This window comes from Larimichthys crocea, chromosome XX (assembly GCF_000972845.2).
Source record: "Larimichthys crocea isolate SSNF chromosome XX, L_crocea_2.0, whole genome shotgun sequence".
Taxonomy (NCBI): domain Eukaryota; kingdom Metazoa; phylum Chordata; class Actinopteri; family Sciaenidae; genus Larimichthys; species Larimichthys crocea.
The window spans coordinates 12,724,610-12,739,624 of NC_040030.1; the positions used below are offsets into that span (position 1 = coordinate 12,724,610).

Genomic DNA, 15,015 nt, shown 5'->3' on the forward strand with positions numbered 1-15,015 from the left:
GTTTGACCCGAATTGAACTAAAATAAGTCAGGGCATTACAAATAAAACTCTGTTAAATATGTATTTCTTTATTTCAGGCTACCACGTGACATCATTCTTTTGATTGAAACAGCAAATGTGTTTTTTAAATGTACACCGCATTGGACATGATTAAAAAATATATAAACCGTCTGTTATGACAAGAAACAGCAGTGAAAGTTCGCTGCGGTCACCACATTCTTGTTATATTTACAAAATAACACATAAACCAGCTTAACTGATTATTGTGTTTGTGGTCAAAATATCCAGTACTGGCCAATGCAGTTTTTTATTCCTGAAAACAATGAGTCTGATGGCAGAACATTTTGTCCCCTGTAACACTGGAAAAAAAAAAAAGGTTAGATGAGCTATCATGTTGTGTTGGTTTTTAGCAGCAGGATACAGGATTAAATTGAATACACAACATGTCATATTAAAACAGTTTCAAATGATAGTTGCTTATATTTTGATGCAATATTGTGAACAAATATATTGAACATTTCCTGGTCCAACTGCAAACAGTTACAGATCTACCCAAGGGTTATGAGGTATGGTCCAAAGAGGAAATATGAGCTCAGGCACTGAGACATTATGGCACTTGGTGAATACTCATGTAGTGTTTCTTTAACCATTAATCTAAAAACAGTCCAGGGAGATCAATAAGGCACTAGTATACAATAAAAGGGCAATGATATTAACCAAATCCAAATTTTAAATTAACATATCATACATACTAAATATCCAAAATATTAGGAATTTGTCTGGTATTGACAACACTGCAGTTATTAAAGATTATAACTTCTCTAACTTCTCTGCCTCTTGCTTCTTCACAAGTAAAATTAATATTTAGCATCAATGCATGCATGACTGCAGCAGTGTCTTTAATATGTGTATGCCCATGTTTAATACCCACTCCCTACTTAGCTTTTGTTCAGTTGTTGTATCTGCAGAGTAAAATCTGGCATCCAGGACCCTGATCCATCAAAATCAGATGTCCTAAATTCAACAAATAACAAATATCTGTACACATCTATGGTGTAAGATCAAAAAGTCTCTTTCACACTGTGTCCCCCTTTGATGGAAGCAGTCACGCCATCTGCAAGAGCTGCCTTTCCCCCATTTCACTTGTGTTTTGTTCCAGGAGGAAGTCACATGGTCTCGATTCAAACTCAGCAGAGTGCATCCACAGAACAAAAAGCTACAGCACACTGATATGCACGATTAGTATCAGTTAATAATTTTGTCCACGAGTCTACGTGCTGTCTTCTCAGTACATGTCCCTGTATATCTCTTGCAAGAGCGGGTGCAGCGACGTGTCCTCTGTTGTCTTGATTTCCTGCACCAACTGGGCATGCTCTGTGACCAGCTCCCGGAGGTCAGCCAGTTTCTGCAGCAGTCTGGGGAAGAGGAAGTGGTCGTCGGGGTGGTTGGCCAGCAGGTGGAGCCGTAGTGCCTGAACGATGCTTTCCTGCAGTTGCTCCACCAGGGGCACATCAACCAGGCCTGGGCGATCTGGAGGGAAGGGATCAGACAGAGGGGAAAAAGGAGGATTTAGTCGTCTTTTTAATAGAATTAAATATAATTTTCCACATGAAGTCATTTACCTCCGCAGCAGATGATGGCAGCCACAAAAAGGGCCAGGTCACTGTCGTCCAGCTCCAGGGAGTTGAAGCGTGTGGCAAACTGGAATTTGGGCTCCATCATGTCACTAAATGGCCGCCGGAGGCTCTTGAGGAACTCTCGGGTGATGAAGCCTCCACCACGGGCCACCAGGAGGCCGTCTTTGTTCATGCACGATGCCAGGAGGGTGAAGAGGGCTTCGTAAACACCGTACTTCAAGAGAGTCACCTGAACAGGCAGATAGGAAGGCCAAAGCATTACTCAGATGTGCTTAAAACATGCCCTGTTTAATTCAAGTTAAGTAAAATCATCCTCTACTTCTCACATGAACTGGCAGGAAGGCAAATGACAGATACAGCATCCTTAAACCCACCTGATCATTCAGATCCAGGCTCTGGAAACCTGGCACCGCCTTGGCAAACTCTGTCAGCTCTGTGACTGTCTCCACCGAGGTGCTCTGGCAGCAGTGGAAGAGCCTGGCTTCAGCCTCCCTCTGCTGTAGCTCCCCACAACCCACACCGGGAACCACTTTCCCAGCTTGAAGGCCGCTGTCAGGCTCTGGATGGTCACCGTTTACCATATGGGCCGCTAATGTCTTCTCTGCCAGCTGGAACGTTTCCATGTCGTGAATGATGAACGGCTGCTGGAAAAAGACAGAGGATGTGGGTAGGTGAGTACACAGAATAAAGAATATGCTCAAACTTCCGTCCTTTGCTTTGTTTTGTTTTTTCATGTTTTTACCGGCTTGTTGGTCTTTCCAGTGAGTATGAGCCGTGCTTTCGCCTTGTTCATGGTGAAGTTCTTCATGTAGGCTTCGTGGATCTGCTTGACCAGAATCTTGTGGTCAGCCAGCATGGGGCTAGTCACCTCTTTCTCCACCATCTTGCTTTCTGCTTTGAGCTTTAGCTTCTCCGCCTGAGGCATCCGACCGAACCGGATGGCTGGTGGATAGAAACATTCATCATTAGCTACAGCTAAAGGAGTTTTCAAATGATGGATGTCATGTTATACAATGATCCTACACACAAAGACATCAGACATATCCTCCTACAGCAAACAAACATTCACCCACATTCGACATTCTTTCTTCCGAGGACAACATGTCGTCTTCCTCTCAGGTTTCTTACACTGCTCTCTGTCTGCAGTGGGAGGCCATCGTAACAAACCCAATGACCCCTCAGCAGTCAGTGCAGATGACAGGCCAGATGTGGAGCTATATGGGCCTGTGTTTTCTCAACGTCAAGCAGGCTCCGACAGGACATTGTTCTATAAAAACCCAGTCAATGTAAAGTACAACGAACTAGAGCCAAAAGAAGGCAGAAGCATTCCTGCTGTTGTTGTAAAGAACACGTACTATGATGTTGACTGAGGACCTTTTATGTAACTACTAGCTTAAATAATGCTGGTGTTTCTGACGGGTCTTAAAGATGTACTAAAAAGTGAATTCATAAGCGATAAAACACACTCAAACTAATTAGTTAACTCAATGGTGTGGCTGCTACAGTCTTTATTGGTCTGGTATGACCAGGAACTTATTGTGGCAACCCTTCGTTAACATTAGCCAACTTAAGCTGAATAATGTTAAAAAAGTCGTACTACTGTTACACTATGCTTGGATTTAGCATTATCCTCTGATGGACAATTGTCCTGTAATTTATTTTCGCTTATAGTATTTAGCAAACGTAACACAGTTAGTTTTAAACTTTTTTGGAGGTTTTAGGCCTCGAGCCTGAAAGGCTACATGGTGGCGTATCACTGAATGTTCATGGGGGCATTATCTAATTATCCATTCATTTATTGGATGAAGGTGCTTTTGTAAACTTCTTCCATGCCTTACCATTGTGGGACATTCCCACAGAGAGGCACTTGTGGAATCGGCAGTACTGGCACTTGTTGCGGTTCTTCTTCTGGATTTTGCAGTTGCGTTCACACTTGTCATACTCCAACTTTAGCCTGATGGTCCTCCTGAAGAAACCCTGGCAGAGACAGAGCGACACGTAAGGTAACTTTTAATTCATCTATAACCTTCTTGGAAGATCCAAACATCCTGATTTGAGCCTCCTGATGTCTTTATGTTCTCTATCCTTGAATGATTCGCCACGCTTCAAGAAAAACTACTTCACAGTGCAAAGAGACTTTATTTATTCAGTGTACACCAGTAGTTTTTATCTGAGCCTGCCCAATCATGCAACTAAACACGTGTTTGACCACAAGTTTAAGCTCTTTTTAACAATGCTCCTGGCTTCCCATTCGCTGTGGTTCAGTGAGCCTTCAGTTCTGAATTGCATGGGGAGATTGGACCTTGTTACACTTGCTTGCAAATGTAGTATTATGTATAGCCTTTATAAAAAGAAGATCTTTACCATGCTTTATAATTGTTAGTAGTAATTCATCCATACTTAATTTAATCTGAACTTTTAAATGCTGTGTCCATCATTACTCAGTAAAGCTATTCTTCTGATGATAGAACATATGTCAGACACCTATATCTGCACTACATACATTCTGTAGGACCAGTGTTATATTACATTCTGGATTGGATAGTATAGTGGAATTACATCTATATTTAAAGAAAGACATGATGTATCAGGCATCGTGCATCCCTCCAACACACACTGGGACACAGGGCAGTGGGCCAACACATGCTAACATATGTCATGTCATGTGCCAGAATTTATGATCCTTTGACGTATGCATACACACACCTATGCACGTCACTGAAATTTCAGTCAGGACATTCCTCATCCCGCGCTGTCAAGAAGGGACTATGGACTTTTTGGCAATTTATCTGCAGCCGCATGATCACACAATACATCAGCTGTCATCTTACAGAAGGTCTTGTCTGCCTTTATGTTGAAGACACATTGTTATTAAGGGTTATTATGTGTCACACGTCATTCTTTTTTCTTCATTGCTTTCAACCACAAAGGGGGGAGAACTTGCTGTAGTCTTCATAAGAACACTGAGGGGAGAATGGTAAAGGTCCAGGCATATAGTTTACTGACATATGATAGTCATCAAAATGACATTACAAAACAACAGCACTGTAAAACGAGGAAGAAACAGATGCGTGTGTTTACGGCTTGCATGTCTTTGCATGTCTGTGTATGGGTGTACAGACACAACCAGAGGCTAGTACTCTGCAGTGATATATAGCTGTGAAACTAAAGATGTATTGTGCAATGCTTCCCTGAGGGCAAACGTCTATTAGCAAAACAGACATTTCAATTCAGGCATGTTTGTGGCACACTTACTCGAACTAACCTCCACCTATTGAGCAGCTTTCCATTACTGAAGGCTTTTTTTTTTCTGACTGTACAGCCCCTTCAAACGTCCCCACACAGACGTCACCCCATCAACGCCACAGACTTAAGCCCTCGCACCATGGCATAGCAGCACATTCCATTCACATTCCCACTATGAAGCGCTCCTCTCTTAAAGCGAGGTGTTGAAAATGATATGCAGAGCCTGTCCAGCATGGAAACCGTGAACTGTGACTGCTACATATCACAAGCCAGACTTTTCCATGATGGTGCAATGTCATCAGTCGGAGAATTTAGCAACAGCACGCAGTCAAAATACACCTGTCACATGTGCGGGGTCCAACAGTTCAGAGTTATCGTGTCCCTACTTTAGAACTGCAGCGGCGTGACGCAGACAGGATGAGCAGCATTTGTGTCGATTCTGACGAACGAAATTTTTGGGTGATAAACCAAAGTCCTGCAGGAATATAGCCAGTTTAGCTGCACACAGATGTGCACTTTGAATCTGACAGGACTTTCTGCAAAACCTGTGTCTAACTCTTTTGTTGTCAATAGAACAGAGTGAAATTGAAGTCCGGTCCAGAAGAGTGAAAAAACAGATTCTCTTCAGCAGGGGAAAATAAGTGATTATGGAAGAAACAGAACACCTGAAGCTCCTGAAACAACTGTCTGGATTTGTTAAATTATGTAGTTGCAGACACAATTTCAAAGTGGAATCTTGGCTGATGAGGGAAACCGGCAAGATCGCAGGTTGTGCAGAAATAGCAGACATAGGCTCAGAGTAGCAGCTACAACCTGCCATCGGATTAGATAGGTATGAGAGTACGACAAGCTGACTTGAAAAAACTATGTGATGATGATCCTTAATGGTTTTTAACGTTGGTGGGCTCAGCTACAAAATGTTCTCAGTGTGTGAAATGTCTTCGAGGGCTCAATAACTTCAGGCCTAAAGGATAATACCTTCATAAGACCCTTAAAAAATCCCAAATCTGACTACGCAAGAAGATAATATTTAGTGTCCCACGTGTGTATGTGTGTGAATTAACGTCACTCAGTTGGGATCTGTGCCAAGCAGGAAAGAGGTGATAAGTCAGTCAAGGCCACTATGTCCTCAACCTCACATGACCTGGCTGTGTGTCTCACTAACTTTCCACTGGCCTCTAGGTCAAGTGCCTCTGCATGCCGAGCTTTGCATGTGTTTGGGCATGCGTGTGTTTGTTTGTGTAGGCATGTATGTGCAAGCATGAATGTCTGTGTTTGTTTGGTGGTTTTCACCTTTGGTACAGCCACGTGGCTCCACGCAGACAACATTTACCAATACCTGTCGTTATTCATCAGATCTGAACAGGACTGTATCTGTCTTTCTTTGTGTTTAGATTTATATCTCTGTGTGGCCTTTATGTCCTTTCTCATTCTGATATGTGCAGTATGTCATCACATGCATGCAATATATAATATATATAACTGGCTAGGTGTCTCACCTTGCAGCCCTCGCAGGCATGCACGCCGTAGTGGAAGCCTGACGCCTTGTCTGAGCACACCCGGCACTCCAGGCTGAGGGGGGTGAAGTTCTCTTCTGGGCCCGGTGCTGTTCCACACACTCCGGATGACGGACTGGAGGCCGGGGTCAACGTGTCTACAGGCACAACAAGGCAGATAAAACATTTAATTTTTTAAATTTAAAGCTTTATAAAGCTAGAAACCGAGGATTCCTGTCGAACTGGCTGCTGCCTTTGTCAACTTTTAGTTAAGTGTCTCCTGCAGACTTTTAGTTGATGCGTCTTCACACAATTACAGAAGACATGGATCACTTGTTCAAGTGCTGCTCAGGAATTTGGAGACATCATCATGAAGGAGACAGAGAGAGAAATGAACTAAGTTGTATCTAATCTTCTGTCATCAGAGACACAGTGACTCTTGAGTGCATTTACATTTGAAACAATGGAGCCAAAAGGTCAGAAGGTCAGTGTTGTAATTATCCTCATTAACTGTGAGCAGCAGCTCATAACTGAGAAAATAAACCCAGTTTTCGAAAACCTTCTTCTAGCCATGAGACCTCTCGACTACTCACCCAGTGCGATGGAGCTCTCGGACCCCGATCCAGTGCTCTGGTACTCTGGGAAATCAAATCCCAGCGTGTCGTCTTCTATGGACTGAGAGATGTCACGTAGATCCTCCATCAGGTCTCCACACAGCGGACTATCCAGCAGGGAATCCCCCAGTGGGGATGGCGGGCTAAAGAAATCCACTGCCATGGTGGACATCAAACAAAACCTGAAAGGAACAACCCCTCACTCACCAGATTCTGATAAGAGGGGAGAGAGAAGTAGAATGAGGAACTGAGGCAGCTGTTAGATCTGTTTCAAAACAGAAATCTAGTTTTTAGATCGGGTGCAAACTCCTGAGGGATATTTCTCCCCTGAAGTATGACAAAAACCTGCCACGTCTGCACCCTTTCCAAGCCAACATTTGTGCTCAAATTTCTTCAGAAGAGTTTAGGAGATTAGACAGACCGGCTTGTTAATTGTTCGTCGTGTTGGCAAAAACAATGCCTACGCTAAACCGGCTAAGAGAGGAAATCTTGACCTTTAGTCCACATTAATCCAGTGTTTTAGTGAGTATTAGGGTTGGAGGATATGATGATTTACAATGCGAGAGGATGTAGTCAGTAATTGTGACTTATAATTTATATTCCACAGTAGCTGTTCCATTGTTATGACTGGCTGTGTTGAAAATCAATGAGCAGGACTTCTTTCTGGCAATATTGGATTTTAATATGATTTTTGCACAAATGTTACATCTATCTATCTATCTATCTATCTATCTATCTATCTATCTATCTATCTATCTATCTATCTATCTATCTATCTATCTATCCATCCATCCATCCATCCATCCATCCATCCATCCATCCATCCATCCATCCATCTATCATGCCCATTCCTGGCATGGACAAGGAAAACCATGCTTTTGGAAAATGATGCAGTGTGAACAAGGCCATCAATCAACCGGGTAGAGCCCAATTGCCTGAAGCATACTACTATATTCACATACTATTACTATATGAACTATATTTTCTACATGAGCAATATAAAATGTATGGGGGTAGTTCGGCGGTCCTTTATTTTCCTGTTTTTTAGAGTTTTTGTTTGTGAATTTTGGACAAGTACTTTCTAAATCACCTCTTGTCCAATTTATCTAACCACAACACACCCCTGAATAAAGCATAAAAAGGTCAGGATCATTTGAACCCTAATAATGACTTACAAATCCAGCTATGTATCTCATAATAAACAGATATACAAACTATTAACTGCAGTTCTGTTATGCTGTGTGGACAGGCTACTAACGCCAGAGGTAGGTTCATAATGTGAAGGTGATTGTTTAATAAGTGAACCATGTACGTAGAGTCAACAGCAGTGCGTTATTCCAACCGCATCATTCACAGATTAAATTCCAACCTGTCAAGCCAAAGTACACAACCTGCAGTTTGTCACAAAGCTCTCACTCTGAGTTATTGACCAACTCCGATGCCCCCAGAGACTTAAAGAAGACTCGCTGAGCACACACTGTACACCATACATGCTGTTCACGTTGTATGAATAGCCTCTCAGTGTATGGACATGCAGATTGGAGTCACTTTGTGTCCTCTCAGAGTCAATCTTAAAGTATGTGTGGGAGGGAGCTCCCAGCTGCTCACAGCAGGGTAAAGGACATCTGTTTGAGCCATCACGCAACATCACAGCACCGTGATCCATGTTCATAACGCTCCCTCCAGCTTCCTGTAATTCATGGCAGTAGATGTTACAAAGCATACCGTCTGTAAGAGCTCGTATGAGATTATGCACCTTTAACTTTCACTGTTGAGGACTTAAAGTGTGCTGGTTGAACGTGACAATTAGGTATCTCTTTATCTGTATTAGGATAGAAGACGTTCACTCTGACGAGTCTGGCTTGGGGAGGCCAGGGCGGTGACGACGTGATTGATCAAAGCATGCTTGCTCTTGTTTATCTAGTCTTTGGATTGCAGGATTTCAGGGGACAGGTCCTGACAGTACACCAGAGTTGTTTAAAGGGGGAAGTGTGTGTAAAAAGATTTAGGCTTGTATCTAAAGTATATTGTATTATATAGAGCGCATTGGGAAGACTTCACAGGCTGAGATAGCTCTTGACTGACTGTTGTCCAACTGGTCTGTCGAGCTGCTTTGACAAAGCCCTCCTGGCTGCTTTTTTAAAAAGGGTTAATGAGACAAACAAGTTTTTTCTCTGCAACACATAAAACAGCGTTTGGAGTTCATCCATCTTTAACACTTGCCATCTTTCATTCTAACTTTCCATATACTATTTTGTAGGATCCAATCACAACACACACACACACAGCCTAAAATCCATTTAGCTGATCTGATTTTAGAGCGTAGATCTGAGTTCTGTGTCCACAGACCTGCACTCTGGTGCGACTGAATTTAGCTCTCTGAATTTAGAGCTGCAAGCAATTAGTCGATTCATCAATTTGAAAAAAACAACAAACAAACTTAAAAATGGATTCTAGATTCTCAAATGTGAGAATTTGCTGCGTTTCTTGGGTCTTATTTGGGAATTTGTGGGCTTTTTTTTCTTATTGCAGCAATAGCTGAAGATAGACGGGAAAGCAGGGAGAGAACCACCGCGATAAGGATAAGGTCTTAAAACATGGGACACACACTCTAATGGGTGAGCTACCGGGGTGTCGCATTCTAGTATTTTTGAGATTAGACGTGTTTCTAAAGTCTTATAGACCTCTAGATTAATCTAAAATGAATAATCATTAGATACAGCTTTAAAAACAAAATAGAAAAGCTGCACTGACACACATTCTCTGTCCATTGATGTAAATATTCAACAGGGGAATTAGACGAAGGTCACATCTTCGTATAATACAGCCTTGTTGACGTCTTTAAAATATCTCTTAACTGGGCTGATATCACTTTATTTCCCTTTTCATAGATGACTGTGGGCGAAGCCATGTCCCCCCCAACCTCACATTGTGTTTTTAAATCCCAGAGGAACTATAATCCCAGACAGAGGGACTGCTATCTTTAGGTCACAGGGGAAGAGGAAACAGGAGCTGTACTGAAGTGCACTCAGTGTTAACACATGACAGCAGAGATACAACAGAGCCACAATCAAGGGAAAATGAATATACTGGAGGTCGTTTGTTGGCACCTGCCGTTTAAGATCTAAACCTTTCCTAGTGTGGAGTCTGTGTTCAAGGCTCTGACAGTGAATCTGGGTCATCAGGTAAAAATTCAAACAAGTTCTTACAGACTCATACTTATCCAAAATATTGCTGCTGCACACACAGAAACAAAATGTGGGCTGGAAGGGGAATTTATAGCACAAATACTAATATTTTTTTTTATGCCACCATGTGGGTGTGTGTGTGATTCATTACAAAAGCAGGTGAGGGTTGGGCTCACTCCAAACATACAATGAGACACTGAGGATAATCTTCATGCAGAGGTCAGCAGAATATGACGCTTTAAGAAACGTGAAAGGAAACTTTTGTATGATAAAAAAAAGTTAGTTCAAACCGCCAAGTAAAGCTTTATAATCACATTACATAACAGCACAGTTTGGATAATAAAGCTTATGATTTACCTCAGAGGCTGCTATCCGGAATATTTCCACATGCTGTCACCGGGGATGGACGGCTGTCTGTCAGCGGAGGCAGGTGTTCTGATCCCGGGATCGATCCCCTCCACAAAAAAAAAAAAAAAAAAAAAAAAAAACACCGTCTCCTCCCTGCGTGCTGTCAAACCTCCGTTTATCTTCTAACAGGAAGTAACGTAGCGACGCACGGCGACCGTGGCGCACACACAGGCACGCACCGACACCTCCCCCCCTCCCCGGACACACCTATGCTTTCAACCAATGGGCGTGCGGGAACCTCCTCCCCGCAACACAGTGACACTTTCACGTCCCGGTGGTTCGGGACGCAGACGGCTCAGTCCGGACGTGTAAACGTGCTCCCCGCGACACCGTGTGTGAAGTCAGCTGGTCGTCTCTTAAAACCATTTACAGCGGCGGAAATCACTGACGTAACTAAACGTAAACAGCGTCACGTGTTGTGGGATATTAATAAATGCTCAATCAAAAGCACCGTTTTTCACAATAAAACGCCAAATTATAACAGGCTGGCCTATTGAATATTACACATTAGGCATATAATATAATAACAACCTAATTAAAAACAGTTACTATATTACACACATTCTTGCTTATAGCCTGTGTTTTTGTGTGGTAGTTGTACATTTGAGGAACTATGGGAACTGTAGTGAAATTATTACATTCACATCAGAGGGAAATATTGCACTTTTTTACTCTGTCTTAAAACATTTATTCAACAGCTTATTTAAGATGTCACTGTCAAATCAGAGTTTATAAAATATGATGAAGTCCATCTCCTCAACCACCTGCAACACCGAGGACACATGACTACTTTTATTTTTGACATTTTCTGCAACTAGAGTAGCTTCAACTCGTAAAGGAATATTGCTGTATTGCAGTATTTTTTTTAAACTTAGGTTAACCATCTGAATACTTACTCAACCACTGCATATACTGTTTGTCATGTATGTTATACATATAGCAATGGGAATCTTGATTTTACTCTTCCAGATTACTCTTCATATGGTAAAGTCAAAAAGTGTTAAATATTAGTGTCAAATTGAAAAGAGGTTACTGAATTGTGTCAGTAGGTCAGGGTAAGGTGTAATCCTCGCCTTTGTCTGTAACTTCTCCGTAAATCTTAAATTGACCTGCTTTGCACACTGCTCAAGCATATGTTGTCCTATTAACAACACCGATGAATATTCCTGACATTCCTTTGCTGCACATTTCACATCTTAAAAAACTGTAATTCTCTATTATTTATGGAGTTTACTAAAGGAAAACAATGCCCTGTAGTTTTCTTTGTGAAATGAGCATGTGACCTTCATGAACCTTTAAGTGTTTTAAATGACAAAATTACTCCCAAATGTTTATTTTTTAACTGCACCAAACAGGTTTATTCATTCATGTTTCCTTTCAGCTGCTTCAGTTTGCAGCATGTAAACATTGTCAGGTATTATCCCCTTAGTTGTGCACAGTAGGCAAACAAACGGGTGTAAGCACAAATTTCGACTCCTGCTTTTTCTCTTTGCTCCACAGTCGTTTATAACTTCATAACCTCTGTAACATAAATCTTGCCCTCGTCCTTTCCTGTTGACTTCCGCAGTAAAGCGAGAAAACAAAAGTCTTCTGAGGATGCTCACTGTGTTTTTTCACACAGACAAGTGGGAGGGTGATAATTTATGATTTTTTTTTTGCTGGTACCTCAGCACCTGGTGTCTCTTTCCATCTGTGAGGGGAAACGCACATGCTCGTGTTTTCTGAATTAAGAGAGTCTGAAGCTCAGTTAAGACTGAGTGAACCAGATATCGGCTTTGTTGATGAAGGTGAGGATGCAGCTTCAGAAGCTGGCTCAAAGCCTGCGACTACACTCTGAGGTGTGTTGCAAAAGGCTCAGCATTTGTTCAGACACAGTTTAGCTCAAATCAAATACTTTCTAGGATTTTCTTTATCTTCGACCCAGTGAATTATCAACACCTTGAATAGAAAATCTAATTTTCTTTCTTTTAAAGTAAAAAGACAAATGTTTGGACAAAATTTAGACCATATAGTTCCTGTCTGCATGTTAAAGCCTGGGCTACAGACGCTTTTAAGATTCATATTTTCAGATATAATGAGCTCCTTACGAGGATTACAGCAGTCTTCACTGCTGACACACTGAAAGGATCAGACTCCAGTCAATGCTTGTTCGTACATATTTCTTTCCAGTCTTTATTTATTTTAATGAAACGGTACAAAGGTAAATCACAAATCTCTAAACACAACTGCACGCTCCATGCTTCCTATGAAATGCATAGTATGATTTAGCACCACTCACCCATTAAATGAAACCTTTGACATCAGTGCCTGTCCTTAGTTAATGAGAATCTGTCCGTTTTTTCCTAAGTAGAAAGGTGACCAAGACATCTGTGTGCTCCTGTGATGTATTGCTGCCCTCCAGGGAAGGCAGTAGGTTGTATAGTTAGCTCCTGATGGGGTAAAATCACAACCCTGAAACCACACAACCTACTACCTCACCCTGTACGAACACCATAAGTCACCCGAGGTGGGTAGGAGGAGGAGGATGTGCTCACTTTGTAAATGACGACAATGAAAACGACATCATGGGTAGCAAATACAGCAAGGTTTGTGATGCTAACATTAAGAGTGCTTCAAGTAAAAAACATTATTCAAATATTAACTAATGGACACGTACAAGTACATTTGAAGTAACATTTTAAGAGTGAAAAAAACATAAAAAGTTTGTTTAAATTCCAAAACATATCAGTAATCTATCATACACCTCAGCAATAATGCACTAATAAACGTCAGTTAATCAAAATGGGCAGCCTAGATATAAAGAAAATCTTCCCCTCTTCATGCTGCAGCATCTATTTGTACAATCTACACCTTAATCGTCTAAAAACATCATGCCCAACGTTGCTTGCTAACTCGTCTACTTCTCTTCTACGTCGCCTCCTTCGCGAGGACTTGAAGTTGCATTTTCCGTTGTGACGACGATGACGATTGCTGCTGCTGCCATCACAGTCGCTCCAGGAAAGACAGTAAGTTGTATAGTCATCTGACAGCTTGGGAATGACCCTAAAACTATACAACCTACTACCTCACCCCAAAGGACAGTTTATCTCCCGCAGGCGTCTCTCGTGTCTTGTGGCCGATGGTCGACGTGCGAGAACACAAACTCCAAACGACAAAAGGCCCGCACAAAACCAGGAAAAGACACACGAAGCACAGCTACAGGAAACTCAACTAAACTGCAAAGTGTGTGTTCATAAAAATGACAAAATATACAAGTGAATGTAATAGAAAATATTTAACCTACTCTTTTTTAAGGACTGAAATATATATCTGCTGATGAAGACAGTGAGCTGCTGTTAAAAGCTTTGAGGGGGCCTCAATTTTAAGTTCATCATTTTGTCACACACTCTTCTCCAAGAGTCAGCAATAATCCTACATACTGATGCAATATTACTGTATTATTATTATTATTATTATCATTTAATTCACTTATTTTTATGACCGTCATCTCTAATTCTGTTTAATTGAATTGCTGCAGTTTATTTTAATGTTAAACAAAATTTCAATAGTTTTGAAAAAAAAACTTAGTTTACAGATAATCCAGAATGCAAAATAATTTTTATAATAACGACTCAACCTAAATTCAAACTGCTTGATTTTCTACGTAGGTGTTGCTGTATTTATGAAATGTTCTTTTTTAATCGCTTTATGTTTTGAAATTTGTGGTTATTTTTTATCTATATGCACAGGAAATCCAATCTGATGTTAGAGCCGAGCAGAGTAAAACCTGGGTCGTGAACTGAGATCATTTCTTTGTGCCTAAATTGTTACAAAATGAAAGACTGCCGTCAAAAAAATACTTCCTGGAAGTCACTTATTCTCGTCAGGTCACCTCTTCTTTGCAGCGTCGGCTTCAGGTCTGTCAGCTCGTCTTCCTCTCAGGTTTCCTCAGCCTGATGGAGACAAATGAGAGGAGAGAGTGAGCTGCTGCCGGGTGTCGAAAGGTCAGACTTTCACCTCTTGTCTTACACATGAGCGCCACTTGACGACAGCGCTCTGCTGTGCGTCTACGGCGAACACGGAAAAGCAAGTATCTGGATTTGGACACAGACACATGCACATGAACACAGAAAGAGACAGGCAGTGTCTTCTGCCTGTATTATTTATGAGCATCTTGTTTGGCAACCTGCATGCTGTTATCTGGTGGCTTAGGTAGCACCTCTAAAGTGAACATGCAGTCAATAAATAAATGACAGCATTAACTTTGAAACTAGCCAGGTAAATCCTCGGAAGATAACCTCCCGTGCTTCATGTGTAGCCTTTTTGTACGTCGCAGGAAATATTGATGCAAATGAGCATAAATTTGTACGTCTGTGTGTGTTTGGATGAAAGGTCAAGCAGACAGGTTGTGGTTGTTTCAGGGAGTTTCCTGAGTGAGACAGGAGAG

At 41.6% G+C, this 15,015-nt stretch overlaps 1 protein-coding gene and 1 long non-coding RNA gene across 5 annotated transcripts in view; both read right to left on the reverse strand.

The window, feature by feature from the left end:
* Positions 1-52: 52 nt before the first annotated feature.
* pparaa (peroxisome proliferator-activated receptor alpha a) lies at positions 53-11,043 on the reverse strand. Of its 3 annotated transcripts, none has more exons than XM_010749024.3 (8): positions 10,539-11,037; positions 6,973-7,206; positions 6,383-6,537; positions 3,476-3,614; positions 2,380-2,579; positions 2,012-2,281; positions 1,623-1,866; positions 53-1,530 (listed from the first exon to the last, which is right to left on the reverse strand). In XM_010749024.3, exons 2-8 carry the CDS (start codon positions 7,163-7,165, stop codon positions 1,286-1,288), a joined length of 1,446 nt encoding a protein of 481 aa, XP_010747326.3. In that variant the 5' UTR covers positions 7,166-7,206; positions 10,539-11,037; the 3' UTR covers positions 53-1,285.
* Positions 11,044-12,734: 1,691 nt separating this feature from the next.
* LOC104933527 (uncharacterized) overlaps positions 12,735-15,015 on the reverse strand; it is a 34,718-nt gene continuing 32,437 nt past the window's right edge. For both annotated transcript variants that reach the window (XR_003464312.1, XR_797494.3), the window contains one exon: positions 12,735-14,521. This is a non-coding gene — a long non-coding RNA (uncharacterized LOC104933527). The remainder of the gene's footprint in view (positions 14,522-15,015) is intronic.